Source organism: Arabidopsis lyrata (assembly GCF_000004255.2).
Source record: "Arabidopsis lyrata subsp. lyrata unplaced genomic scaffold ARALYscaffold_4, whole genome shotgun sequence".
Classification (NCBI taxonomy): domain Eukaryota; kingdom Viridiplantae; phylum Streptophyta; class Magnoliopsida; order Brassicales; family Brassicaceae; genus Arabidopsis; species Arabidopsis lyrata.
This window is the reverse complement of record NW_003302552.1, coordinates 13,488,145-13,515,624: the sequence shown is the minus strand read 5'-3', so window position 1 is coordinate 13,515,624 and position 27,480 is coordinate 13,488,145. Positions and strand designations below refer to the sequence as shown.

The 27,480-nt window shown below is 35.5% G+C and overlaps 8 protein-coding genes across 15 annotated transcripts; all 8 read right to left on the bottom strand.

The window, feature by feature from the left end:
• Positions 1-109: 109 nt before the first annotated feature.
• LOC9315280 (probable protein phosphatase 2C 24) lies at positions 110-2,182 on the bottom strand. Its single transcript, XM_002879167.2, has 3 exons — positions 1,199-2,182; positions 784-1,101; positions 110-688 (listed from the first exon to the last, which is right to left on the bottom strand). Exons 1-3 carry the CDS (start codon positions 1,601-1,603, stop codon positions 266-268), a joined length of 1,146 nt encoding a protein of 381 aa, XP_002879213.1. The 5' UTR covers positions 1,604-2,182; the 3' UTR covers positions 110-265.
• Positions 2,183-2,279: 97 nt separating this feature from the next.
• On the bottom strand, positions 2,280-3,779 carry LOC9315279 (tropinone reductase homolog At2g29370). Its single transcript, XM_002879166.2, has 5 exons — positions 3,633-3,779; positions 3,238-3,445; positions 2,927-3,143; positions 2,740-2,846; positions 2,280-2,652 (listed from the first exon to the last, which is right to left on the bottom strand). Exons 1-5 carry the CDS (start codon positions 3,722-3,724, stop codon positions 2,470-2,472), a joined length of 807 nt encoding a protein of 268 aa, XP_002879212.1. The 5' UTR covers positions 3,725-3,779; the 3' UTR covers positions 2,280-2,469.
• A 536-nt stretch (positions 3,780-4,315) lies between these two features.
• On the bottom strand, positions 4,316-5,742 carry LOC9315278 (tropinone reductase homolog At2g29360). The gene is made up of 5 exons (XM_002879165.2): positions 5,587-5,742; positions 5,196-5,403; positions 4,895-5,111; positions 4,708-4,814; positions 4,316-4,627 (listed from the first exon to the last, which is right to left on the bottom strand). The coding sequence occupies exons 1-5, from the start codon at positions 5,664-5,666 to the stop codon at positions 4,433-4,435; spliced, it is 807 nt and encodes a 268-aa protein (XP_002879211.1). The 5' UTR covers positions 5,667-5,742; the 3' UTR covers positions 4,316-4,432.
• Positions 5,743-7,406: 1,664 nt separating this feature from the next.
• Positions 7,407-8,870, bottom strand: LOC9317107 (senescence-associated protein 13). The gene is made up of 5 exons (XM_021029690.1): positions 8,671-8,870; positions 8,354-8,561; positions 8,038-8,254; positions 7,853-7,959; positions 7,407-7,757 (listed from the first exon to the last, which is right to left on the bottom strand). The coding sequence occupies exons 1-5, from the start codon at positions 8,757-8,759 to the stop codon at positions 7,569-7,571; spliced, it is 810 nt and encodes a 269-aa protein (XP_020885349.1). The 5' UTR covers positions 8,760-8,870; the 3' UTR covers positions 7,407-7,568.
• A 1,576-nt stretch (positions 8,871-10,446) lies between these two features.
• Positions 10,447-15,633, bottom strand: LOC110229463 (tropinone reductase homolog At2g29340). Of its 2 annotated transcripts, XM_021029704.1 has the most exons (6): positions 15,470-15,632; positions 15,145-15,352; positions 14,839-15,055; positions 14,636-14,742; positions 14,350-14,554; positions 10,447-10,599 (listed from the first exon to the last, which is right to left on the bottom strand). In XM_021029704.1, exons 1-5 carry the CDS (start codon positions 15,532-15,534, stop codon positions 14,363-14,365), a joined length of 789 nt encoding a protein of 262 aa, XP_020885363.1. In that variant the 5' UTR covers positions 15,535-15,632; the 3' UTR covers positions 10,447-10,599; positions 14,350-14,362. The 2 variants fall into 2 exon arrangements, with proteins under 2 accessions (XP_020885363.1, XP_020885364.1); XM_021029705.1 differs by lacking the exon at positions 10,447-10,599 and having other exon boundaries at positions 14,109-14,554; positions 15,470-15,633.
• On the bottom strand, positions 10,461-11,805 carry LOC110229461 (tropinone reductase homolog At2g29310-like). 2 transcript variants are annotated; one of them, XM_021029694.1, is made up of 5 exons: positions 11,704-11,805; positions 11,382-11,589; positions 11,079-11,295; positions 10,895-11,001; positions 10,461-10,804 (listed from the first exon to the last, which is right to left on the bottom strand). In XM_021029694.1, exons 1-5 carry the CDS (start codon positions 11,769-11,771, stop codon positions 10,613-10,615), a joined length of 792 nt encoding a protein of 263 aa, XP_020885353.1. In that variant the 5' UTR covers positions 11,772-11,805; the 3' UTR covers positions 10,461-10,612. The 2 variants fall into 2 exon arrangements, with proteins under 2 accessions (XP_020885353.1, XP_020885354.1); XM_021029695.1 differs by having other exon boundaries at positions 11,382-11,593; positions 11,703-11,774.
• Positions 15,634-16,850: 1,217 nt separating the features above from the next.
• On the bottom strand, positions 16,851-18,813 carry LOC110229460 (tropinone reductase homolog At2g29330). 2 transcript variants are annotated; one of them, XM_021029692.1, is made up of 5 exons: positions 18,704-18,813; positions 18,392-18,599; positions 18,050-18,266; positions 17,405-17,511; positions 16,851-17,301 (listed from the first exon to the last, which is right to left on the bottom strand). In XM_021029692.1, exons 1-5 carry the CDS (start codon positions 18,766-18,768, stop codon positions 17,110-17,112), a joined length of 789 nt encoding a protein of 262 aa, XP_020885351.1. In that variant the 5' UTR covers positions 18,769-18,813; the 3' UTR covers positions 16,851-17,109. The 2 variants fall into 2 exon arrangements, with proteins under 2 accessions (XP_020885351.1, XP_020885350.1); XM_021029691.1 differs by having other exon boundaries at positions 18,683-18,783.
• A 1,586-nt stretch (positions 18,814-20,399) lies between these two features.
• Positions 20,400-25,556, bottom strand: LOC9315276 (tropinone reductase homolog At2g29310). 5 transcript variants are annotated; one of them, XM_021029700.1, is made up of 5 exons: positions 25,454-25,556; positions 25,137-25,344; positions 24,844-25,060; positions 20,827-20,933; positions 20,400-20,727 (listed from the first exon to the last, which is right to left on the bottom strand). In XM_021029700.1, the coding sequence occupies exons 1-5, from the start codon at positions 25,516-25,518 to the stop codon at positions 20,536-20,538; spliced, it is 789 nt and encodes a 262-aa protein (XP_020885359.1). In that variant the 5' UTR covers positions 25,519-25,556; the 3' UTR covers positions 20,400-20,535. The 5 variants fall into 5 exon arrangements, with proteins under 5 accessions (XP_020885359.1, XP_020885360.1, XP_020885358.1 ...); XM_021029701.1 differs by lacking the exons at positions 24,844-25,060; positions 25,137-25,344; positions 25,454-25,556 and adding exons at positions 22,418-22,634; positions 22,735-22,942; positions 23,027-23,174; XM_021029699.1 differs by lacking the exons at positions 20,400-20,727; positions 20,827-20,933 and adding exons at positions 24,144-24,544; positions 24,638-24,744 and having other exon boundaries at positions 25,454-25,555.
• Between the last annotated feature and the right edge of the window lie 1,924 nt (positions 25,557-27,480).

Below are 27,480 nucleotides of genomic sequence, written 5' to 3'. Positions count from 1 at the left end.
TCATTTTTCTTTTAGGAAAAATCTGACAAAAAATTTTAAAAGCAATGTCGACCTTCTTGTAATTTGATTTGACTTGATTTGGTAATCATTACACGAAATACGATTAGGGTTGAGAAGAAAACAACTAATCATTTCTATCAAGTATTGATTAACCTTGTTCTGGTTTCCACAAAATCGGGTTAATTTGTTATTGTATACAACCACGTACGTATTCCAAGAACCACCAAAAAGTAAAACTGAAAAAGAGAGATGTCTTGGTCTTCGATTAGTGTCCATTGACGTATCCTTTTCTTCTGAGATCAATCACTACGACACTGACGTTGTCACTACTGTGCCTTGCCAACGCCAGCTTCGTCAGCAATACAGACGCTTCCGTACATGCCTTGTCCGAGATCGTCGGATCCTCACTACCTTCCTGTTTCTGCCCACCACGAAGACACATACGCGCTACGGAGCAGGCAGTCTCGTTTGACACCACATCCCATAACCCGTCGCTAGCTAGTATGAGACAGTCGTCGTCTGTCCTGTCCGTTATGGTTACCTCCGGCTCGCAACTCACGTAAGGTTTCAAATAGTTGTCTCCTATTGCTCGTGACATTGCTAAGACCCCTAAAACTCTCGGACAGTCCCAGTATATGACTCGTCCACCAGCTCCTTCGATTCGATCCAATTCGTCTGGACGATCAGGCTGTGTTTCATTACAAAGAACACAATCTCCCGAGTTAATCCACAATTCCAATTATTACTTAAATCGAAACTTAACATGTTTTGAGTGAAACTGACCTTGTGATCGGTTGATAAAGGGACCGGTTTTCCATTTCGGCAGAGAACTGCTCTAGAATCACCGCAATTGGCGACAACGATCTTATCCGGCGTGATGACCGAGACAACGGCGGTTGATCCAACGGAATCACAAGCAGGTGATTGTAGATCACACTTGCAATTTGCACTCACGACAGATTCACCCCACGACACAACTTCCTTATCCATGCGCGTAAAGCTACGCTCCATAGTCGTTTTCCATTCTTCTTCCTCTTCCCCGTCTGAGCTTAGTTCTTCTTGCACCAGCTTGTGAAGCCTCTCTCTACACCTTGCTGCAACCTAAGGAAAAAACAAACGATGACACGATGTCGTATAAGCTAAAACTGAAAATATAGAATTTTGTAAAACGTGAGGTTGCATGAAAACGACTTCGTACGTGGGAACAACCATGACCGTCGTACACACCAAAGTAGTGTTGAGGATACTCCGAGTTCTTCCGAGAAGAAAACGAAGGATGAATCGCCACCGCATCTTCCATTTCTCTTCTTCTACCGCAAACAGAAGATACACCGTATCTTGGAGACTCGCCGGACACTTCGACATTACCTCTTACCGTTTCCGTTTTAAGTAATCTACTCCCAGAGAAATCATCCTGAGATCTTCGAGAAATAGAAGAACACCTTGTAGCTAAACCCTCTTGTTTACTGCGCTTACAATTCTTCTCCCAATCTTCACTCATCACCGTCTGAAACCTCTGTCTCCGCCGTGAATGTGGCGGCGTTGATCCATAAACCGACGACGGAGATGCGTCTGTCACCACTTCGTAACATATATCCGCCATATCCGGGCAAAAATAAACCTAAAACTCCGGTCTCTTCAAATGGATTTTGCTTTGTATTTCAAGAAGAACAAAACTCTTTATCCGATGTTTCAAGAACTGTTGAATCTTGTTTAGGTTACTTCAGTAGTTAATAAAAACTCATATAAACAATTCGATTAGAGAAATAATGTCATTACACGTTACTTGCATTCTCTATTTTATACACAAATCCTGCCTCTTCAGAAACAATTTTTAAATTCTCTTTGCTAATAAATAATAATCCACGTAAGCGTCAGTAACGAGTGCGAGATTCGTGGTCCAATCAAATTGACACAGCAGAGATCATAGGAAGTTCCCTTCGCGCCACGATTGCTTTTCCTCGCAAGGTAGGAGGTTTTGTTTTCTTTATTTAAATAACTTGAGGAATTTCATTACGTTAGTTTTCATATTTGATTACATGATCAATAACCTAAGTTTAGATATAAACTAATGTTTACTTTCAAAACCTAACAAGGTTAGTGCTGATAATTTATGTTTTGTCACTAGTCAGCAGACACGTTATCGAAGAAAATCTTAATATATATGACAGATAAACTTATATCTAATTTTTTTTTTTTTATTATTGTCTTGAGATTCCAGAGAATCATTATTATATGAATGACAGTAATCAGCTATGTTGTGATGGCAGTATGAACAATTATAAAACAAATTTATTATTTGCAAAAGCATTTGTGTCCACATCTCGTCGAATTTTATTTATATATGCACGAGATACAAATTTAAGCTTCACGCAATCTGGATTCTCATCGTCCAAATACCCAAGAAATTATATAACTTGTATAGATTGAAACACAAATAACATAAAATTTAAGCATATATATACGTGTTTAAGAAAAAGAGAAGCCGTTAATAGTGAAACCTCCATCAACGCAAATGGTTTGACCAGTAATATAAGAAGCTGCAGGAAGACATAGAAATGCTACAAGCGATGATACTTCATTTGCCTCTCCAACACGTCTCATTGGTGTCACACTCTCCACCTTTTCTTTTACATCTTTATCACCAAGAAACTGAAAACATTTCACATAAACTTCGTAAGAAAGAGTTAAATCATTTTCCCATAGTAGAAATGGAGTTTATTTTTTTCTTTTTCTTACATCTTTACTTGATGGAGTTGTGATGAACCACGGACAAACAGAGTTAGCCCTTATGTTATCACTCGCCCACTCGCATGCCAAATTTCTAGCCAGTTGATTCATGGCTCCTAGAATGCGCGTATACATTTAATTAAGTCTCAATAGAAGCAAAGAATCATCAATTGTTTGAGTATGCGTATATGTATACCTTTGGTTGCTCCATAGATTGATGTATTACCCAAACTTACAACCCCAGCAACGGAAGACATGAGCACAATGTTCCCTGAACCAGAGGCTTTCAATAAAGGGTGCGCGAGTTGCGAGAGATGGAAAGTTGACTCCAGATTTGTAGCTATTATAAAAGAGAATTCTTCTGATGTACACTCTGTGGTCGGCTTTACCACACCCGTTCCCACATTGGGTACCTATATACACCCAAACAAACATGATTTGGTCATTGTGTATCCAAGCTCTGAGGAGAAGGAGAAGCATATATATATATACACACTTGACACTTACGAGGATGTAGAGTTTTCCTTGGAAGAGAGAGGAAACAGTTTCCATGAGTTTCACTCGCTGGTCACGAGAAGAAACATCGCAAACAGAAGTGGTGACTTGTAACCCTTTGGCTTGCCATTCACGTAAGCGTTCTTGAAGCTGAGTTTCGTCTCTGGCACATGTGTGAACTCTTGCTCCAAACATGGCTAGTTCCTCCACCACAGCTTCTCTATTTATACATCAATATGAGTTTATACATATCATTAAGCCCTTAAACTTTTCAGGGGTTGGGTTGGTTAAACATATATACAAATACTATCAAAAGATCCAAATAAATCTAAGATTGACATCATAAGATCTCAGTTTGAGTACTGAACTAGAATGGAAGTAGATAAGGTAGAAGAATTGGGACTGACCCGATGCCTTTGGAGCCACCGGTAACAAGAGCAGTCATGCCTTCAAGACTCCATCTAGATTTGTCTCTCAAGCTTTCCCCTCTCTTTGCCATTTTTTGTTATCAGCCACAGAGAAGATATCTATTCATATGGAGATTTTTATTTCTATTTCTGTGTATATAAATTTATAGACCGTTCGTCCATACTAGACCAAGACCACACGCAACGATCCAAATGTGTAGGAAATGCTTTTTTTTTTTTTTTTTTGGTTCACAATATTTAGAAAATAGATGGTTGGACCACTCCAACCTGTCGAGTACTTTAATAATGAGCCTAAGGTTACCCAACTACATTGGATCAGCTCAAGTTTTCCATACAAATGTCGAGGACTCTGATACATGCCCCAGTCGCTCACTTGAATACAAACAAACATGAAACGTCAACACGACTAATTTGCATACGCGGAAGCTAGTTCCACCAACATCAACACATCACGTCTTAACTTCCTAAGATACAAATTCATCTCTCCCGTTTGGTGGGTGGTTGGGACTGCTTTAACATAACTGCCTTAATTTATTACTTATGGTTCAATTCAATGTCTAGAGAATTTAAGAAGATTGGTGGATAAATATCAATCAACGCCAACTTTTTTGTTTGTTTGTGTAACTGTGTTTATGTTTACATGTGTATAAACAAGTTCACAAAAAAAAAAACACTCTACGTTGATTAATTATCCAAGAAACTTCGGTTAAGAAACTAAAATTGTGAGTTTAATTAGATAGAATACACTCAAAATGTTAAAAACAGAAACACTCTACGTCTTAATTAGGCAGAGGCTTAAAAGAGAAACCATTAACAGTGAAACCTCCATCAACGCAAATGGTTTGACCTGTTATATAAGAAGCTGCAGGAAGACATAGAAATGCAACAAGCGATGATACTTCATTTACTTCTCCAACACGTCCCATCGGTGGCCTACTCTCCACTTCTCTTCTAAACTCTTCATTACTAAGAACCTGAGAGATTTTTCACTTGTAAATTAAAATTGAGAAGTAACAATATACATAACTTTTAATTCTCTTATTTATTGCCTTACTTCGGTAACTAAAGGAGTTTCTATGAACCATGGACACACAGAGTTAGTCCTTATGTTGTCACTTGCCCACTCGCATGCTAAGTTTCTTCCTAGCTGATTCATAGCTCCTAAAAATACACTTACATTTCGTAACTCTCAGAACCCGATGCATCATTAATTGTTTGAATATAGATACATGAAGATATACCTTTAGATAATCCATAGATGGATGCACCATTGACATGTACAACTCCAGAGACGGAGGAGATTAGCACGATGCTCCCTGAACCCGAAGCTTTCAACAAAGGATGCGCGAGCTGTGAGAGATGAAAAGCTGACTCGAGATTTGTAGCCATCGTAAATGAGAAATCTTCCGCTCTATGTTTTAAGGTCGGTTTGGCTATACACGTTCCCACATTGTTTACCTTATATATTGATCCAAACCGAAAACTTAAGAAAACACAACATAATCGTTTCCTATATGGATCAAAGTTTAGTTATGTACTTACAAGTATATTGAGTTTTCCTTCAAAGATAGTGGAAACAGTTTCCATAAGTTTCTCTCGTTGGCCACGAGAAGAAACGTCGGAAACAGAAGTGGTAACCTGAAACCCTTTTGCTTGCCAGTTACGTAAGCTTTCTTGAAGCTTAGTTTCGTCTCTGGCACATGTGTGGACTCTTGCTCCTAACATAGCTAGTTCCTCCACCACAGCTTCTCTATTCATAGGTCATAGCACACATCTAGATTACCAAGCTATTCTTTTTTCCGGGGATATGTGCTGATTAAACAGCGAAATAAAATCAAAGTTCCATATAAATCTATTATTGATGAGAGCTCAGATTCAATATTGATCTAGTAAGAAAGTAGGTACTAGGTAATGTAGGAGAAATTGGACTGACCCGATGCCTTTGGAGCCACCGGTAACAAGAGCGGTCATGCCTACAAGACTCCATCTAGGTTTGTCTCTCAAGCTTTCCATGTCTTAGCCATTTTTGGAATATGAACCACAGAGCTAAAGATATTTTCTTGGAGATCTGAATGTTTGGATAAGAAAAAGTCATAATGAATGATTGATAATGTCCGTTTGTACATACTAGGCCACATAACGATGTACGTGTAAGGAAGGCATTTTCATGTTTTTTGTTAGCTTAATCAAAATAATGGGCCTCGAGTAAGGGTTTGGCCCAACTACATGGGATTGACTCATGTTTCACTGTTTCAGAACAAATGTAGGATTACTATATGTTAGTTGAACTGGTGAGAGACATTATAACCAGATATTTGATACATAAGGCAAATAAAATTACTTTTATTCAATAAACCATTCACATGGTTGGAAACAAAACATAAAATGCAACTAAAAATGGAAAAAAACAAACATGAATGTGAACAGGACAATACTCTTGTCTGGTAAGAGATTGACTTGGTGGAAGTATTTAGAAGGCCTGAACGGAGAGAGCACCATAAACACAAATTGTTTGACCTGTAACGTAAGAAGCTGCAGGTAGACACAGAAAAGCAGTCATTGCAGATTTGCAGCCACTTCTTCTGGCTCTCCAGCGCACCGCATTGGTATATTCGGTGCAATATTCTTTGCAAACTCATCTCCTTGTATAAACTCCATCTGTTCTGTTCTACTTTAGCCATTGTTGTGGATGTTTCTGTTCTAGACTTCTAGTTTGATAACAAAATGATAATGGAAAAATGGCTTATTTATAGTGTCTAAATGATACGAGGTTAAGAGAATCTTCAAAGAAATTGTGGAAAGATATCCTAATTAATGACGTTTTGGCTGAGACAAATTAGAGATCAAAGTAATGATAAGACTGAATTAGTTTAGGTTAAAATATTTAATTAGGAAAAAAAAAAATTTAATTAGGAAAGTGATGATGACGTAACTAATGATATTAGGACATAATGTCCCACATCGGAAGTTGGAAGAGATCCTAAGTAATATATAAGGGATATGGGTCACTCCACTCATTGCCAATTGGTTTTGAGTTGAAACCCATATTCTAATAAATGATGCGTTATCCAATTTAAAAGAAAAAGGGTTTGGCTATGATGATGTAAGTGATGATGAGTCCTCTGAAGTTAATCAAAAGGCTAGTAATCAGTAATAACATGTTTAGCGAAATAACAGGTTTTGGATTCAATCAAACTCGAGAGGTACTCTAGACTGTTTAAATGATCAAAAAAAAAAGAAAGGTTCACAATAAGAGTTTGTTTCTGGATTTTTTGTTTGGTCTCAAGTACTTAATTGGTTTCATTTCTTGAGTGTAAAACAAGTTTTGTTTGATGAAATTTATACAAATATCTCATAAAGAATGAAAGGATTTCTCTTCACTGAAGCCTTATAATTTTACCATTTTGCGTTTGATGTTACTTTGGCAACCTCTTTTTCCATATCTCCTTACGTAAGCTAGCAAACTACTTTAGAAAACTGAAAAGATCCATTGTGTTCCAACCATGCAAAGCTATGGAACACGACCCACCGGTGCTAAACAAAGGCAGCGGAAGAAGAATTGGGTCTCGAATTCGTATTAGACCCACACCCTAAAGGATGTTCAAAATTGTCTATAGTCCACAAGTTTTTCAAGTCTCGATGTCTGGCAAATAATTCTAATATTACGTGTGGAGAGAATCATAGAAAGATACTTTTGGTCGTCATCTTTGAAAGCTTTACTGAGAAAGATTAATATGACACCCTGCAAGCATATATATCTAAGGATCTCATAGAAACAGAACATAGGGACACATTCGTTTAGCGAATTTAGAAACACATCTAAATTACATTTATTACATATTGACGATGTATATAACCCGTAGGTTTAATAATTGAAAATATGATCCAAACACATTCATATATACTATATGTGTTTTAAGGCAGAGTCTTGAAGGAAAGACCGTTGACAGTGGCACCTCCGTCAACACAAATGGTCTGACCAGTAATATAAGAAGCTGAAGGAAGACAAAGAAATGCCACAAGCGATGAGACTTCATTTGCCTCTCCAACACGTCCCATCGGTGTATTACGCACCGCTTCTTTCTTAAACTCTTCATCGAAAAACTAAGAGATTTTCACACATAAATTAAAACCAGAAGTAATAATACGTATGTTTTGTTTTTCATAGTACGAACGAGAAATTTAAATGTTGGCCTTACATCGTTACTCAAAGGAGTTGTGATATACCAAGGACAAACAGAGTTAGTCCTTATGTTGTCGCTCGCCCATTCGCAAGCTAAGTTTCTAGCCAGCTGATTCATGGCTCCTAAAATATATGCATGTGTAAGCATCATAACACATGATAACATATTGTGTTAAGGATATACATATATATATACGGTACCTTTGGTTGCTCCATAGATGGATCCAACATTGACATGCACGACTCCAGCAGTAGAGGACATGAGCACGATGCTCCCTGAGCCGGAGGCTTTTAACAATGGGTGCGAAAGCTGTGAGAGATGGAAAGCTGACTCGAGATTTGTAGCCATTACAAAAGAGAAATCTTCTGCTGTATACTCTGTGGTCGGCTTGAATATTGACGTTCCCACATTGTTGACCTATATATATGTATAGACACAACAAAAAACACAGCATGATTGGGTTCTTGTAGATCCCAAGCCGAGGAGGACGAAGCTTATATATGTATACATACTTACGAGGATGTTGAGTTTTCCTTGGTAGAGAGAGGAAACAGTTTCCATGAGTTTCACTCGTTGGTCACGAGAAGAGACGTCGCAGACAGAAGTGGTGACCTGAAAGCCTTTGGCTTGCCATTCACGTAAGCGTTCTTGAAGCTGAGTTTCGTCTCTGGCACATGTGTGGACTCTTGCTCCCAATATTGCTAGTTCTTCCACCACAGCTTCCCTATTCATGACACGCACACACATACATAGTTAGTTCTTCCATAACTAAACATGACAATACATTAAAAGAGCATATAAAATGGTAGTCAAGATTCACAATGGGGACTGACCCGATGCCTTTAGAGCCACCAGTGACAAGAGCGGTCATGCCTCCAAGACTCCATCTTGAGTTCTCTCGCAAGCCCCCTTCCTTTGCCATTCCTTGTTATCAACCTGCGACGATTCTTTTCTTCAACCAAGATCACAGATCTTATAGAGAATTGATCAAGACTAGTAGTGATAGTTTTGAACTTTGAAACCTCTCTGTTCAAAATTCCACATTATATGAAAATGACCGTACGACCACACATATCCGTGAGAAGGGTGTAGTACGAAAATACTACTTTTCCTTTTGACAATCCTTGTGTGGTAAAGAAAGACTTTATCAATTAATAATGGAGACCCCTTAGTTAATAGTGCACCACATATTGGTACACCATTTACGTGTCATGCGCATAGTTAATATCTATATAATAATTAAAACTAATTTATATTAGCATAAAAATTTTAGATCAGCATGTATCAATTAGCCACTTAAACCACTGGTAAATTGCGTTTAGCCACAAACGGCTATGGGAATTTCTGTGCTTACACAACCATTGAAAAAAACCAATAATTAAGTGGCCATCGGTTGCTTACTGGCCACACAAACTGACAACAAACGATTTCATCTCCATTTTAATTTTCACAAAATGTTGGCGAATATTATTAGTATCTAACAAAATTTATATGGCTATATATCTAGCAGCATAATCAACAAAGAATTTGTAGTAGCCAATATTCATGTAAATAAGAGTATATATACGACTCTATATTGCATGATACAACTATCGAATTCTGTTTCGCAAATCTTACAAAATTCCTAAAAAACAAAGAAATAGACCTTTGGGACGTTTTTCTGGCTGGATAGGTGGTTCCCCATGGGACGTTTGCTTGACATAGCCGGCAAGAGTGGCATTCGTAATCCGGGAGTTCAGAGATATGCCAAGGTCTCATAGGTGGTTATCGGTTCAAGTTGTAGATTTAGATGCTATCTGGAGAGAAACTTGGAGGAGATAAAAAGCATTTGTGGCTTGATAGTACCGGAGCTAGGAGTGGGTAGATATGTAGTCCTATGGCCCCACTCGCTAGATGACTACCGCCCAACATTCTCTACAGCTTGTACTTGGGACTAGATACGTACCCGTCGCGACACTAAAGACTGAAGCAAAATCATTTGGTTTCCCCGGGTTGCTCCTCGCTTTGCTTTTATCTCTTGGTTGGAAATAAGAGACAGGTTATCGACGAGGTCTAGGAAGCGGCAATTGGGATGTATTTCGGCCTTTCTTTTCCGTGGTGAGCCAGATGAGACGCGCAAGCACCTATACTTTGCTTGTCTCTACTCGTACATAGTCTGGCTAGCTGTTGTTGGGGACTTACTTTAGATGGCACCTTACCCAGGTTAGAATGAGATGAACCAACGACTTATCACACATACATTTGAAGGGAACTCATACATTCTCTTCGGTTGGCTTTTCAAGCTAAATTGTACTATTTGTAGAGGGAGCGAAACGAGAGGAAGCATAACAATCACTACCACACGCATACTCAACATGCTAATACGATTGAGAAGACAATCTGGTCGCAAATCATGTCCATGCTATACTTTGAAAGTCAGAAGCTATGTGGGCTGCTCCAACTTTGGTTCAGGTCCAGACATCCTAACTAGCACAAGGATGATTTGAGTGCTCTGTTCACTCTCGTTGCTCTGTTTTTTGTTATGCATTGGCTCTGTTTCAAGCTAAAGGTTCTACTTCTATAAATACTCTTATTTGATTCAATTATTTTGATATTTCAACAAAAAAAAAAAAAAAAAACAGAATGGAATAGAACATTTTCATGTATGATAGATACATTGCGAGTGTAATCAAATTGTGATATCGTTGTTTTCGACTCATAGACTCATAGTGAGCGACTTTTTATTAGTAAACATTGCAAATTTAAGACAAACAACAGAACAGGACAAGGCTATTATCAAGCCTGTGGCTGATAGGAGAAGCCATTAACAGTGAGACCTCCATCAATACAAATGGTTTGACCAGTAATATAAGAAGCTGCAGGTAGACACAAGAAGACCACTAGTGATGCAACTTCATTTGGCTCTCCAACACGGCCAAGTGGAGTTCTACTCAACAATGCCTCCTTAAAACCGATGTCATCAAGAAACTTAAAAATAAAAAATTGAAAGATGATTAGAGGAATTGAAGTTGTTACATTCACACAAAAGAAAATGTAAAGGATGCTTCTTTTAATTACAGGTTGAGACAGAGGAGTCGTGATAGCATTTGGCGCAACAACATTGGCTCTTATGCCGTCTTTTGCCCATTCACATGCCAAATTTCTAGCTAGCTGATGTAGAGCTCCTGTAAAATATATCAAAAACATTTAAAAAATATTCCCTTTGATACTTGGTCTTGCCTCTAGTAGCAACTCTAGTTACCTTTGGCTACAGAAAAAACTGATGAACAAGCCATCCTTACAACACCTGCAATAGAGGAAATGAAAATGATGCTTCCAAATCCTGAAGCCTTTAGGAGAGGATGTGAAAGTTGGCTAAGATGATAAGCAGATTCTAAGTTTGTTGAGATATGGAACGAGAAATCTTCTGCCACATTCTCTATCGTTGGCTTATTGCGAATTCCACCCACATTGTTAACCTAAAATGAACAAAATGAGAGTTTAAAAGTTTTTTCCCCACAAAAATCCTAAACTCGATCAGTTTCTTTAACATCAAGTTACATACCAAAATGTTGAGTTTGCCATCGAAAAGCGAGGAAGCGGTTTGCATCAGTGTTTCTCTCTCGGCACGAGACGTTACATCACAGACTGAGCCACTCACTTGAAACCCTTTCTTTTCCCATTCACTTAAACTTTGATTAAGCAGAGTTTCAGATATGTCGCATACATGGATTCTAGCTCCAAAACCAGCTAACTCCTCTACTATGGCATATCTAAACATTCCACAAAGGTAAATTTAGGATATTAATGGTCATTTAGGATATTAAATAGAAGCAGAACAATAGATAAAATAGGTGATATAGAGAAAATATAAAAGAAAGACAAACCCGATTCCCCTGGCTCCACCTGTCACAAGAGCGGTCATACCGTGAAGACTCCATTTGTTATTATCCATCTTTCGCTATGACTTATCACTATCCAGAGATTCCACAGATTATATATAGTGTGTAGATAGATCAATAAAGCCATTTGAATATGAGCTGGATACATTAATTAAGCATCCGTAGGAAACATAAAACATTGGCCAACTAGTGACGTTGCATGTGACTAGAAATGAACAGAAATGCCATACATAACACAATGAATTTGGATTTCAGTAAGTGCGAATTAATGAATATGATTTGTCAGTGTGATGGAAATGTTATGCAGCCGTACAAGAGAACATGACTAATTAAAATACCTAAGTTAGGGGGTCCACGCAAAAATGACTATTTAAAGTTAAAATCTTCGACCAAACTTACTAATTTGTCTTTTTCAGTAACATGCATCACTCACAAAAGAAAACTAAAACCAGAAGTCATAATGGTGAACAAAATTTGGTAAAGATTTCACGTGTTTAGATAACAACACACATCAATAGGCTTCTTTCTTTTTGGCAAAACTTCTCTTAGAAATCTTTGCTCTGGAGAATTTCGAAATAGTCTTTGATGTCAAATAGGATGCTGCTAAGATTGTAATCAAAGTTTAACTTGGCCTCAGTAGGTACCAGTTAGCTGGTTACTAGATGTCTCGGCATGCAAGGGGATTGATCTACAGAAGAAATGATGTTCAAAACAAATGTGACCAAAAAAAGGGTGTAATAAGCAAATGATCTATGCACCCAAAAAAAAGATATATATATATATATATATATATATATATATATATATATATATATATATGCACCAATTCAAGAATGTTTTGATGATCAAAGTTAACTTTCGACTTGGTGCAATCATTCTTGCCGACAAGGTTATATAGCATGTTTACTTGTTCGATTAAATATTTTTTATTAACAGCGACTGGAGCCAGACCATCCATATATAACCTTAGTACCATCTTTTAAAATCATTCATATATACGACGACATCAAATTGTACCTACAGAAAAACCGAGAAATGAGGGTGAAATACTATAACCAACACTGAGTAAGAACCTCGGAGTAAAATTAAGACAGTATCTAAATAAGAATCAAAATGTCACAACCTTGACAATCATATCAGGAAACAAAAATAAGTCCATTTTCTAGCAGCAAATTTTCTTAAGTGTAGACGTTTCATGAAAAACATTTTGATACTGAATGCCATTTTGCGCTTAATTCATTGAAAATAGACATGCATGATACATGATATATTTCGTTTGTAAAAATATTGATTTGGTCTTTTCTAATTTTGACATGTTATGACCCTAATCTTGAGGCCCCGAATGGCAACCCGATTCGGGTGTGATGTGATGACCCTAATCGCATGTCACCATCGAATGGCAAAACGATTAGAGTGTGATGTGATTCAAGTGTTATTAGCAAGCAATTAGGTTCTTATAATTAAAAATATGATTACAACAAAATTTCCGTTTTTGACGGTAAAACATGAAATTCACATATTTTTCTGGAAAAAAAATTCACATTTTTGGCAGAAAAACACGAAATCACGTTTTTAGCAGAAAAACACGAAATAACGTTTTTGGCAGGAAAACATGGGATCATATTTTTCGTAGAAAAATAGAAATTTTGTTTTTGGCGGGAAAACGTGGAACCAAGTTTTTGGCTGGATGGAATCATGAAACACATGTTTTGGCGAGAAAACTAGAAATCACGTTTTTGGCGAAAAACGTGAAATTACGTTTTGGCAGAAAAACCGGAAATCATATTTTTTGGCGGGAAAACCGGAAGTCACGTTTTGGCGGGAAAACCGGAAGGTCCACAAACAAATGCATGTTTGTTTATGTAAACATGTTAACATAAAAATATTGGGTTTACATTTAAATGGTATAATTATCATTCGTTAAAGATATATATCATAACATTTATATGAATCCAGTATGGGCACACCACATCATTTTCAAAATTAATAGCATGTCATAAAATAGTATAACAATACATTATGCATTTAGGTGACAAAAGTTTTTCTCTTTGCCATCCATTGAATTTTGGGTTTATCTCTTTGTCATTGCTTTATTTTATGTCTCTATTATATGCTAGTTTTGAAATTCACTCTTGATATATATTGGGTTTAACTATTGAGCCGGTCCCAACTTTTCTTTAAAGATCCGTGATTTAAATCATATCAAACTTTAGGGATTTCCATGAGGGTCACATCACTGACTGAGCCATTCACTTAACCTTTGAGTAAGAAGAGTTTCGGATATGTCGCATACATGGATTCTAACTCCAAAACTAGCTAACGCCTCTACTACAGCATACCTAAACATTTCAGAAACATAAAAGTTCCTTGAAATTTTGACCTTTTAGGGATTGTAAAACATATTGTGATGTCACATGATTCTTTCTTTGGGAGATATCTAGTTACTTAATAGTAAACAGAGGATGGAATAGAACATTTTGATGTATAATCAGAACTACTATTTTAAGAGAGATTAGCATCTCCACCATGTAATTTTGATATCGTTTATGTTTTTGTTCATAAACTCATAGTAGGAGTTTTTATTACTGAGAAAACATTGAAAACATCGTTTAAGACCAACAAACAGAACAGGACAAGGCTATTATCAAGCCTGTGGCTGATAGGAGAAGCCATTAACAGTGAGACCTCCATCAACACAAATGGTCTGACCAGTAATATAAGAAGCAGCAGGTAGACAAAGAAAAGCCACAAGTGATGCAACCTCTCTTGGCTCTCCAGTGCGACCAAGTGGAGTTCTACTGAACAATGCCTCCCTGAAACCGGCGACATCAAGATACTAAAAGAAACAAAATTGAGACATGATTAGAGGAATTGAGGTTGTTAAATTCACAGAAAAAAAAAGTTGTCATTTTATTACAGATTGAGACAGAGGAGTATTGATGACATTAGGCGCAACAGCGTTGGCTCTTATGCCGTCTTTTGCCCACTCACATGCCAAATTTTTAGCTAGCTGAATCAAAGCTCCTGTAAAATAAATCAACAAAACATGAAAAATAAAATGACATTAGTCAGTCTTGCAATGAATACTATGCATCTAGTAGTAACTCTGTCTCTTGTTACCTTTTGTTAGACCATAAATTGATCCAGCGTCAAAAGATGTAACCCCAGCAATAGAGGAAACAAAGATGATGCTTCCATAGCCTGAAGCCTTTAGCAGAGGATGTGAAAGCTGGCTAAAATGGTAAGCAGCTTCCACGTTTGTTGATATATGCAAAGCGAAATCGTCTTCCGTATATTCTGTTGTTGGCTTTGAGCGGATTACGCCCACATTGTTTACCTAAGAATGTTGAACAAATGTGTCTTTAAAAGATTTCCCTCATGAATATGCTTCACTTGATTAGTATCTTTAAAAAGCAATTTACTTACAAGAATGTTGAGTTTGCCATCGAACTGCGAAGAGACGGTTTGCATCAGTTTTTCTCTCTCGGGGCGAGAGGCTACATCACAGATTGAACCACTCACTTGAAACCCTTTCTTTTCCCATTCACTTAAACTTTGATTAAGCAGAGTTTCAGAGATGTCACATACATGGATTCTGGCTCCAAAACTAGCTAACTCCTCTACTATGGCATAACTAAAACATTCCACAAACATAAATTCCTTAAAATCTTTGACCTTATAGAATGTTAAAACAGAGTCAGACCAATGGGTAAAACAGCTGATATAGAGAAAACAGAGAAGAAAGACGAACCCGATTCCGCTGGCTCCACCGGTCACAAGGGCAGTCATACCTTGGAGACTCCATCTTTTGTCCATTTTCCTTGAATGTTACTTGCAATGACCAAAAATGATTTATATATAAGGTAAGTGTCAATTTTCTTACCATGAAAAGAAAAGATAAGGGTCAATAAGTCAGTATGTTTGTATATGCCATAGTAACGAACATGACAAAAATATATGTTAGTGGTCAATAGCAGAAATTAATGACTTTTAATAGTCAAAATGTTGACCTAAACTTACTCATTTTTTTGTCTTTTTTTCATTAATTTCATTCACAAAAGACAACTGAAACGACAAGTCAGTCAGACTAGTGAACAAAAATTGGTAAAACATTCAACGTGTTGGTTAGGTAACAAAAAAACAATGGATCTGATTGGTAACCAAAAGCTGTACAAATCTTTTAGCTGTGGAGAGATCCATATATCTTATATACTAGTCAAGATCCCTTATCCTTTCCAATGTGGGATAATATTATCCCTAATACGTCCCCTCGAGATGATGGCTCTAGCCATTGATCTCGGTATGCTCGGGCATGGATCGGCGGGCCAACTATTGGACCGGGCCGATGGTGGATTAGATTTGGACATGTATGGATCGGGCTCTGATACCATATTAGAATATGGGCTTCCAACTCAAAACCAATTGGCAATGAATGGAGAGATCCATATATCTTATATACTAGTCAAGATCCCTTGGCCTTTCCAATGTGGGATAATATTATCCCTAATAATAAGAAAGCTGTACAAAAAAGCTAAGAGTAAAACTGTTTGTAACGCTTTTGATAAAGTTTTTGTGATTGGTAACTGTTAAAACTGTATGTTTTGTACAGCTTTGTAAAGCTGTTACCAATCAAACCCAATGTCTCTTTCATTCTTTGAGTGCTTTACTTCTAATTAGCTAGGTTCTTTTATTTTATTTCTCTTAGGTTTCTTGCTCATCCCATTTACAAATATCCAAAGTTAACAAATCGTATGACTCTAAAATTCTCATTTGTGCTTTGCTTCTTTCTATTGACCGATTTTCTGCTGAATATTTGCGAAGGTGTAACTATGTTCTTTTTATTTGTAGCCGTTATAGTATGTTGTAATTACTTTTTATTTTTATTTTTTATATATCTTGTGATTTTCTTGCTCTTTGGCTTTTATGTAAGAAGTAGATGTCATGTAAAGTATTTTCAAGGTTGAATGAATTTCAAGGATAGATCATTGCTTTTGGACAGAAATCATTGCCGAGAGTCGTTTTATACTTATGGTCACCCGGCTCAATGATTTCAATCCTCATATTTTTCTGATCCACATATAATATTCCTTATAAGAAGCATTTTCTTGGAGAATGTATGAATAATACTGAACGGGTAAATAGAAAATGCATTATCGAAAATAATTGTGTCCTAATCCTCAACTCACATATCTATGGATTCTTGATTATGGAGCTACTGACTATATCACATTTGAAGTGAACGATTATTCTCAGAGTACGGAAGTCCAAAGAAATTTATTGTTAATACTAATGATGGTTTATCACTCGTAACCGGTGCGGGGGATTGCAAATATAATAATATTTCGTTGGAAGTTCTTAATGAGACCAACACACAACACAAGACCCAGCTCATCAAGCCTGTGGCTGATAGGAGAAGCCATTAACAGTAAGACCTCCATCAACACAAATGGTCTGACCAGTAATATATGAAGCAGCAGGTAGACATAGAAAAGCCACAAGTGATGCAACCTCTCTTGGTTCTCCAGCGCGACCAAGTGGAGTTCTACTTGACAAACTCTTGTTAAAACCGGCGTCTTCGAGAAACTGATTGTTTACAAATAAAAAACAAGAATAAGAAGTGGATGCTGATGTTAATAGTAAAGGAAAAAAAAATTGAAAAAGGATCGGACGAGGGTGTATTGATTACAGATTGAGCAAGAGCAGTGTTGATAAAATTAGGAGCAACAGCGTTGGCTCTTATGCCGTCTTTTGCCCATTCACATGCCAAATTTCTTGCTAGCTGGTTCAAAGCTCCTATATACAAACAAGAAAAAGTTACACTATGACTACGAGGGACATCTATTAGGAATACCGAATACCAAAGAAAATTAGACCTAATTTACAAATAGAACTGAATGATACTAGGTCAATCAATTAGCCATTGGAAGTAACTTTTGGAGAAAGGTTATGAACCATATAAATAATACGAAAAAGATTTATGATCCAATAACATAGCTATAAATTAGTTTTGTTTGTATATGTTATTGAATATGAATGGAAACCCTATATTTGACAGTCTGAATTATATATTTCCGAAACAAAAAGTGTTTGCATACCATACTAAAATAAGATTTCATTAATTTAGCTACACATGAAAATAAAATAAAAACAATTTCTTCTAAACATTATTTGAATTAAACGTAATAAATTCTCCTAATCAGATATATAAATTTTATATATGCATAATGAAACATATATAAATCCACAATACTATTGCGTCAAGTACAATGGAAAATCCCTCCATTGATTAATCAGTCTTGCAATGAATGCCTCTAGTATTAAACATGGTTACCTTTCGTTAGACCATAAATGGATGCAGCATCAAATGATACGATCCCTGCAGCAGAGGAAATAAAAACAATACTTCCATAGCCTGAAGCCTTTAGGAGGGGATGTGAAAGTTGGCTTAGATGATAAGCAGATTCCAAGTTTGTTGAAATATGGAACGAGAAATCGTCTGCCTCATATTCTATTGTTGGCTTTGTGCGAATTGTGCCAACGTTATTCACCTATATTGAATAGAAAAAAAGCGAGAAAAATCGTTATATATATATATATATATATATATATAGACATGTCATTTCTTAATAGCCTAAAGAATAAGCTTAGTTTCTCTAAATTAAGATTAACTTACAAGAATGTTAAGCTTGCCATCGAATATCGTTGTGACAGTTTTCATAAGTGTTTCTCTTTCGAGGCGATTGGATGCATCACAGACTGAACCACTTACTTGAAACCCTTTCTTTTCCCATTCGCTTAAACTTTTATTCAGCAGAGTTTCAGAGATGTCACATACATGGATTCTAGTTCCAAAGCCAGCTAACTCCTCTACTACGGCATAACTAAACATTTCATAAACTTAAACTTAAAACTTTGACCATTTAGAATGTATAATAGAAACAGAACAATGGGTAAAAAAATTGACATAGAGAGAAGAAAGAAAAACCCGATTCCGCTGGCTCCACCAGTCACAAGAGCAGTCATACCTTGGAGACTCCACCTCTTTTCCATTTTCCTCGTACGTTACTTGCAATGACCAGAAATACTACATATTATATATACATTATTCAATGTATTAGATAAGTGTCAATTGTTTACCAAAAGAAAAATAAAAGATTAGTGTAAATTAATGAGTATGTTTGAATGTGTGGTGGAGATATTAGCCTTAATAAAGAACATGACAAAAATATAGAAGCTAGTGGTCAAGAGCAAAAATGACTTTTATTAGTCAAAATCTTGACCTAAACTTACCATTTTGTATTTATTTCATTAACTTCACTCACAAAATACTACTGTTCACGTGTTTAGGTAACATAAAGGCAAATGATTCTTTCATACTTTTGGTGCTCATTTTCGGAAAAGTAATGAATTGCGACATCAATTAAATGCGCGATGTGTTTTTATACACCAACTAATACATAATGCGTATTTCAATCTGAACAAACAAAATTTTCAAATAATCGACATGAATTTCAAATTGTATGCCGAAATTAATATTGATCAAAATGTTGTTAGTCTTGAGTTTTTACTGACTCAGATGCAACATATGGAATTTATACTGAGATAGATGACGCATGCCTATTTTCTGTTGAGTTAAATCCCACGTGTCACTATATATTTAAAACCAAAAAACAAAAAAAATGGGGAAATATTTATTTCGATTCTAATTTTTCCTGTTTAATTATAGAGCAAAGAAAAGTGGTCTAATTCACACCAAATGCGCGACATTTTTCTTTTTTTTGAATAACCGCGGATCTCCCAAAAGCTTCCTAGGCCCAAGGACTAATCCCACGAGACTGGCAATTCCCTATGTAAATCTGCCAGTGGTCGTGCTTCGAACTCTGGTGGCGGAAGTCACAGCTGTGACCCCTTTACCACTAGGCCACAAGGCCCGGTTAACGCGCGACATTTTTCTTTTTCACTTACATGAAACTCGAATTGGAACATCTATATGAGTTTACACTTACATATCATGAGTTTACAGATATTACATATATAGAGGAAGATGGAAGAAAATTAAGGTGGAAATTTAAATTGCATCGAATTAGGGTTTGTGGAGAATAAGAAAGGTCTCTCTTGGTCAGGTTCATGTGCTTAATTTTCCCTCCAAACACCAATATGTTGATATATCCTCCAAAAGCCTTCCTACTGCCCTCTTCACTTTTTAAATTTCGCTTCAACCTGAGCATCTACAATTCTTCCACTTAGGCTGTGGATGAGTGTTAGAACAATGAAATCTCAATTCGAACTATGTAAACTATAGGTATCCGATCATAGATATTGATTACTCGATGTATGCTCATCGACTGAGGTTCTCACCAATCAACAAGAGGGAGACAAATTAGAGATCAAAGTAATCATAAGAAATGAATTAGGTTAGTGTTAAATATTAATGGGGCAAGTGAAGATGACGTAAATATGATACCTCTTCCATTAAATTAATATGGGAGAATAGATGATGTAAGTGATGATGTTCTTCAGAATATAATGAAATTAAGGATAGTAACATGTTTAGAATGTACATATTGAAATTCGAGAGGTAACTATTTATAGGGTTTTTTTTTTGGCAAAAGGTAACTATTTATAGGTATGAATAAAAAGAGTACATTTATTAATTTTTGGGTACTTAGATTGATCTCATGTAATTAATTTGTATCGCCAACGCAACATATTATTTTTCGAGTCAAATTAGACAAGTTTTGCTTCGATAAAATATTTTACATGAGAATATATAGTTGGACATTCTTGATGACACCAACACACAAGACAAGACCCGGCTCAAGCCTGTGGCTGGTAGGAGAAGCCATTAACAGTAAGACCTCCATCAACACAAATGGTCTGACCAGTAATATATGAAGCTACAGGTAGACACAGAAAAGCCACAAGTGATGCAACCTCTCTTGGTTCTCCAACGCGACCAAGTGGAGTTCTACTGGACAAACTCTCGTTGAAACCGGCGTCTTCGAGAAACTGATTGTTTACAAGATTGTAAAAAACAAGAATAAGAAGTGGATGATGTTAACAGCAAAAGAACAAATATATGAAAAAGCGTGAGGGTGTATTGATTACAGCTTGAACCAGAGTAGTGCGGATAAAATTAGGAGCAACAGCATTAGCTCTTATGCCGTCTTTTGCCCATTCACATGCCAAATTTCTTGCTAGCTGATTCAAAGCTCCTGGACATAAACACAATATAATGATTATTACGAATCCCATAGAAAATTTTACCTAATGTAGAAATACAAAGCTTTTATATTATCGTGTGACATTAGGACTATATATCAAGCCGTTGGAAGTGTGTTTTGGAGAAAGATTAATTAGGAACCATTTAGAACAAGCTTTATGATTCATCAACCTAATTAAAAATAGGTTTAAAATAGTATATGATTGAAAACCCTATATTTTGACAGTTTGGTCAATCGAATCATCCCAACTGGTTTTGGGGTTGAAAAATCATGAATTTTGCATACCACACTAATATAATTTATTAATGTATCTCTCAACATTAAATTCTGCTTTTCCGCATCAAATTAACATCATTTAGATATATTAAACGTAATTAAAAATTCTCCTAATCAGATATATAAGTTCATCTATATATATATTTTTGGAATACATTTAGCAAATAAATCCTAGAGTTGAGAAGTATTTACGAGGTCATGCCACTGGAATTAATTTTTTTGTTTAAAAATATCAAATAAAAGATGGAAAGAATATTGCACTCAACAAACAATATTGCCAAAAATCTCTCAAAAAAGTTTCCACAGTTTCTTTCTAAAATCGTTTTTTCCAAGATTTCTACAACTAAATACACCAAATTTAAATAAAAGATTTACCAGTAAACAAACATTGCCACAAATCTCTCCATAATTACTCCACGACTACTTTTTAAAATTTCACATCCAAAATTTCTTCCAATATCTCTAACTAAACGATTTTAAGAAATAAATTAATGATTTTTCTCCATAAAAAAATCTCCGCAGTTTCTTTTTAGAATTAAAATTCTGAAATATCTTATTTCAACTAATTACTTATCAAATTCATTATCAACACAAAATCCCACCAATATAATCATACCAACAAACTTAAAGAAAGAATTAAATTATAATAACAATTGTAATTGTAGCATAATCTTCTAACATACTGATTTGATATATTAGATTCTGATTTAGTTTAGATTGCAAATATATAGATGTATATAAATCATTATACGGGTCATACACTATATATGTATTTAAAAAATACAATATAATCGTTTATATCTATATATAAACTTCAAATTATTTACATTTCACTATTTTTTAAAATATAGTCCTGCGGTATACCACGAGTCAATCTTTATATATATATATATATAATCCGATGAAGCTATCTAAAACATTGTAACTGTACACTTAATAATATATATATATATATATATGTACATTTTTAAAATACTAAATAATAGGTTATATATATAAATAATCTATTAAATAAATTATATTTTGATCCCTGACCAAAAAAAAAATTATATTTTGATTTTCTTAAAAAAATTATAGCCCCGCGGTATACCGCGGGTTAAAATCTAGTATATATACATAAATGCACAATACTATTTCGTCTAGTATAATGGAGAAAATCTCTCTATTGATTAGTCAGTCTTGCAATTAACCCTAGTTACCTTTCGTTAGACCATAAATGGATGCAGCATCAAATGATACAATCCCTGCAATAGAGGATATAAAGACGATGCTTCCATAGCCTGAAGCCTTTAGAAGAGGATGTGAAAGTTGGCTTAGATGATAAGCAGACTCCAAATTTGTTGAAATATGGAACGAGAAATCTTCTGCCACATATTCTATTGTTGGCTTTGTGCGAATTGTGCCAACGTTGTTCACATTTGTTGAACAGAAAAGAGTAAGATATATCCTACTATACATGTCATTTCTTCATAGTCTAAAGATAAATCTTGGGTTCTTTAAATTAAGATTAACTTACAAGAATGTTAAGCTTGCCATCGAATATCGTGGTAACAGTTTGCATAAGTGTTTCTCTTTCGGGACGATTGGATGCATCACAGACCGAACCACTCACTTGAAATCCTTTCTTCTCCCATTCACATAAACTTTGATCCAGGAGAGTTTTTGATATGTCACATACATGGATTTTTGCCCCAAAACCAGCTAGTTCCTCTACTATGGCATGCCTAAAGTATCCCACAAAAAAAAAGCACATGTTAAACAAGCAAAACAATGGTTAAAAAAATGATATAGAGAGAAGAAAGACGAACCCGATTCCGCTGGCTCCACCGGTTACAAGAGCAGTCATACTTTGAAGACTCCATCTTTTATCCATTTTTTGTTTGTTTTGCCTAGCAATGACCACAAATACATAACATATATAGAATCAGAGTAGATAAAATATTAATGGAAAACTTTGAAAGAGGGTTCACTTCTTATAAAATCTTAGATCCATCAAACCGAACCCGGATATTCGAATTTTCAGCTTCGGATAGTCGGAACTATATTCATTAAATATATTAAAGATAATTTAAGTATATATTTACATATATTCTGTTATTTCTATATAAGAACACATAGAATTTAAATTATTTATACTATATATCAGATTTTATTTTTGAAAATACTATTTAATAATTTTTTAGACATTTTCATATTTTATTATTATCATATTTTCAACGGATCTATAACTGAAATCGCGGATATCTTGATGTTTGGATGGATATATAAAGTCTAAATCTCCAGAAACCATGGATCTGAAGAGTTGTATAACAGGCCATTCTATTTCATCCCCATCTACCACGTACAAATTAGATAACAGGTGAAAAAATGTCCAAATTTTTCCAAAAATAATCAGCAAAATAGTATTTTGATTGCTTACATAATTCCATTACTATTTAAGATCTTAAATACCACTCAACTTTTTGCTAGTGAGTGCAAATATTTAAAAACAAACGTGACAAAGTAAGGTGTTCCTTTGATAGTTTTTATTTTTTGGGAGAACCAAAACCGGTATGGAGGTTCGTGCCTTGCTCGCGAATTATTCGCAAGTGGGATTACTGTAATAGAGAAATAATCAAACAAATCACAAGAAACTGGACAAGGTCATTCTTGTCGTGTAGAATCAAATACATCACAAAATAAAACACGAAGTTTAAGACAAACAGATAAAACACGACATACACGGAACAACAACAATAAATAAGTATAATCAGTGAAATAGACGGAGCAACAACAACAAAAAATAAGTACAATATTAATCATGTTGTATTACAATTAACATTTAAAATCAGTGACATAGACGGTAATATATCCTATCATTGCTACAATTCTCAATTTTTTTTCTCAGATATTTGTATCCAGTTATTTTGCATCGGGACGTATATAGATGACTTGAAACATATAACATTTTGATTTATGAGAGAAACATTGCCACAAGATGTTGGTGTTGCAGGTGTACTCGAATCTTCTATCTAAGCGAGATTAGCATCTCCAAAATGGAATTGCAAACTCATTTATGTTTACGTGTATAAACTCATAGAGTGACAATTTATATTAGATCTAGAACTTTGAGAGCACAAAGCCATTCTCAAGCGTCAAGCCTGTGGTTGATAGGAGAAACCATTAACCGTGAGGCCTCCATCAACACAAATGGTTTGACCAGTAATATAAGAAGCTGCAGGTAGACACAAGAAGACCACTAGTGATGCAACTTCATTCGGCTCTCCAGCGCAACCAAGTGGAGTTCTACCAAATAATGCCTCCTTGAAACCGACGTCCTCGAGATACTTCAAGAACACACAATTAAGAAATAATTAGAGGAATTGAGATTAATTACATTCACATAAAAAAAAGAGTAAATGTTGTCTTTTTTTTATTACAGATTGAGACAGAGGAGTCTTGACAACATTAGGTGCAACAGCATTGGCTCTTATGCCATCTTTTGCCCATTCACATGCCAAATTTCTAGTTAACTGATTCAAAGCTCCTATAAAAGAAATCAACAGAAAAAAAAAAACAAAAATTGAAAACTACTTCTTGACTAGTCAGTCTTGCAATAAACTTCCTCTAGTAGCAACTTGGTTACCTTTCGTTAGACCATAAATGGATCCACATTCAACTGATACAATCCCTGTGACAGAGGACATAAAGACGATGCTTCCAAATCCTGAAGCCTTTAAGAGAGGATGTGAAAGCTGGCTAAAATGGAAAGCAGCTTCCAAATTTGTTGAGATGTGAAAAGAGAAATCATCTGCCACATATTCCGTTGTTGGCTTCCCGCGAAGTACACCAACATTGTTTACCTATATATTAAGATTTATTTTAAGGAGCTCCATTTAAACAACTATGCTTGGCATTTCTATAAGATCGTTTACTTACAAGAATGTTGAGTTTGCCATCAAACAGCGAGGAAACGGTTTGCATCAGTTTTTCTCTATCGGGACGAGAAGTTACATCACAGACTGAACCACTCACTTGAAACCCTTTCTTTTCCCATTCACTTAAACTTTGATTGAGAAGAGTTTCAGAGATGTCGCATACATGGATTCTAGCTCCAAAACCAGCTGACTCCTCTACTATGGCATATCTAAAACATTTTCAGAAACATAAATTACTTTCTTGAAAATTAGGATGTGAAATATAAGCAGAACAATGAGCTAAAAATATGATATAGAGAACAGAGAAGTAAGACGAACCCGATTCCGCTGGCTGCACCGGTGACAAGAGCAGTCATACATTGAAGACTCCATCTTTTATCCATTTTTCTTGGTTGTTACTAGCAGGGACCAGAAATGCCACATATTATATATATAGAAATGAATTATTGAGTATGGGATCAGATAAGTGTGAAATATTGAGTATGTTTGTATGTGTGGATGAGAATTTATGTAGTAGTAAGAGAGAGAAGATGTCCATTGAGTCATCATTGCATAGGGATTTTAATATTTAAAGCATGGTGTAATGCCACATGATTCTGTCTTTGGGCATGATAGGCGATGAGTTTCGAAGTCCATCTTCTCATTTGAGTCCAAGTTGTGCTCTTCTCTGCTTTCGTCTGTTCTGTTACTGCTAGGCTTACTCTTAGTCTCTTACCAGAAACATCTTCTGGTTAGGTTTCTTAGTCCCAAAATGAATGTAGTTTTAAGGCTTGACCTAAAAATCCAAAGTTGCCAACTGATCAAGCTTTCTATTTCAAATCATTTTTTTGTATATTGTAATATTAATCAAGACAACTATATTATTGCGTAGCTCCATTCATAGTTCTAAAATCAATTCGTTTAATTAGGATTCACCAAGAAATCTTCAGGATCAGTTTCATTCTATTGAATTTGATCCAACGAAGTGGAGAAACAGAGAAAGCTACGTGCATGGGTTTTTAGTAGGCCTGGGCAAATAAACCGAATCGAATGTACCGAACCGAAACCGAAGCAAAAATAACCGAACCGAACATTTGAAAATAACCGAATGGATACTAAATTTTATAACCGAAATAACCGTAACCGAATCGGTACCGAATCGAAATCTTTCGGGTAACCGAAATACCCGAAATACAATTATATTTTCAAAATAATTAGTTATTTATAGATCAAATAATCAAAAATACTTGAAAATTTTATAAAAGTAGTAAAAATACTCGAAAATAACCGAAATATATCCAAAAATATCCGAAAATACTCAAAAATAACCGAGATATCCGAAAATATTCTAAGCAAAATAACCGAATGGTGTCTTCCAAATAGCACCAACAAAATAATATCAGCATCCAACTCGTCATCATGTAATGCATTTCTTTCTCTTTCTTCAAGGACTTCTTGATCTCCATGATGGGCTTGATCCATGTTTGATGATGTACACCTGTGACACAAAAAATATAACTCGTAAAACTTTTCTTACAAGTAAATGACATGATAATTAAAAAATCAAGGAAAATAGAAACTGCTAATATTGTTTTCTTCCAAATCCACCCAAATAACTAGGTGGAACCCAAGGATTTCAATCACTCTATTTATAAGTAAAACATATATTCAATTCCATTCAAATCCAATATGAAGTCAAATCCATACTCAAATCTTCAATATTGAATATGGGGTGATTTTAAAAAGTATTTGTAAATCATAGAACCAATAACACATGATTTTTATAAAAAATTTAAAATCAATGATTGAATAACACATAATTTTACTTGGATTTCCAAATCCATTCAAATCAATGATCCAATAACCCCCTTAAATTTTAAAACCGAAAGAACCGGAACCGAACCGAAACCGAACCGAAATTTCAAAATATTCGAATGGATACTAAATTTTAGAACCGAAAGAACCGAAACCGAATGGACCCAACCGATAACCGAACAGTTAACCGAAAGCCCAGACCTAGTTTTTAGCGGAAGCTTCTCTTATCAAGCGGGCTTATTTTGGCCCATAAGCCCACTAAAGGTTTTGGTCTCACCTTAGGGCAATACAAATTACTTGAGGTTTAAGTTACGTGAACGTGTAAAAATAATATCGGCAAGAAAATTAACCTTAATGAGTCCCACATCGGAAACATATAAGAATTTAATCTGGTATATAAGAAGCCTGAGTTATGCTATTGTTTGCCAATTGGCTTTGGAGTAGAAGAAGCTTGTGGATCTTCTTGTGGAATCATAACCCTAGACCCAATAGGGTTCATCGACTTTACAATTGGGAATATATATGATCCTCTCTAACGGGAAGAACCCCAT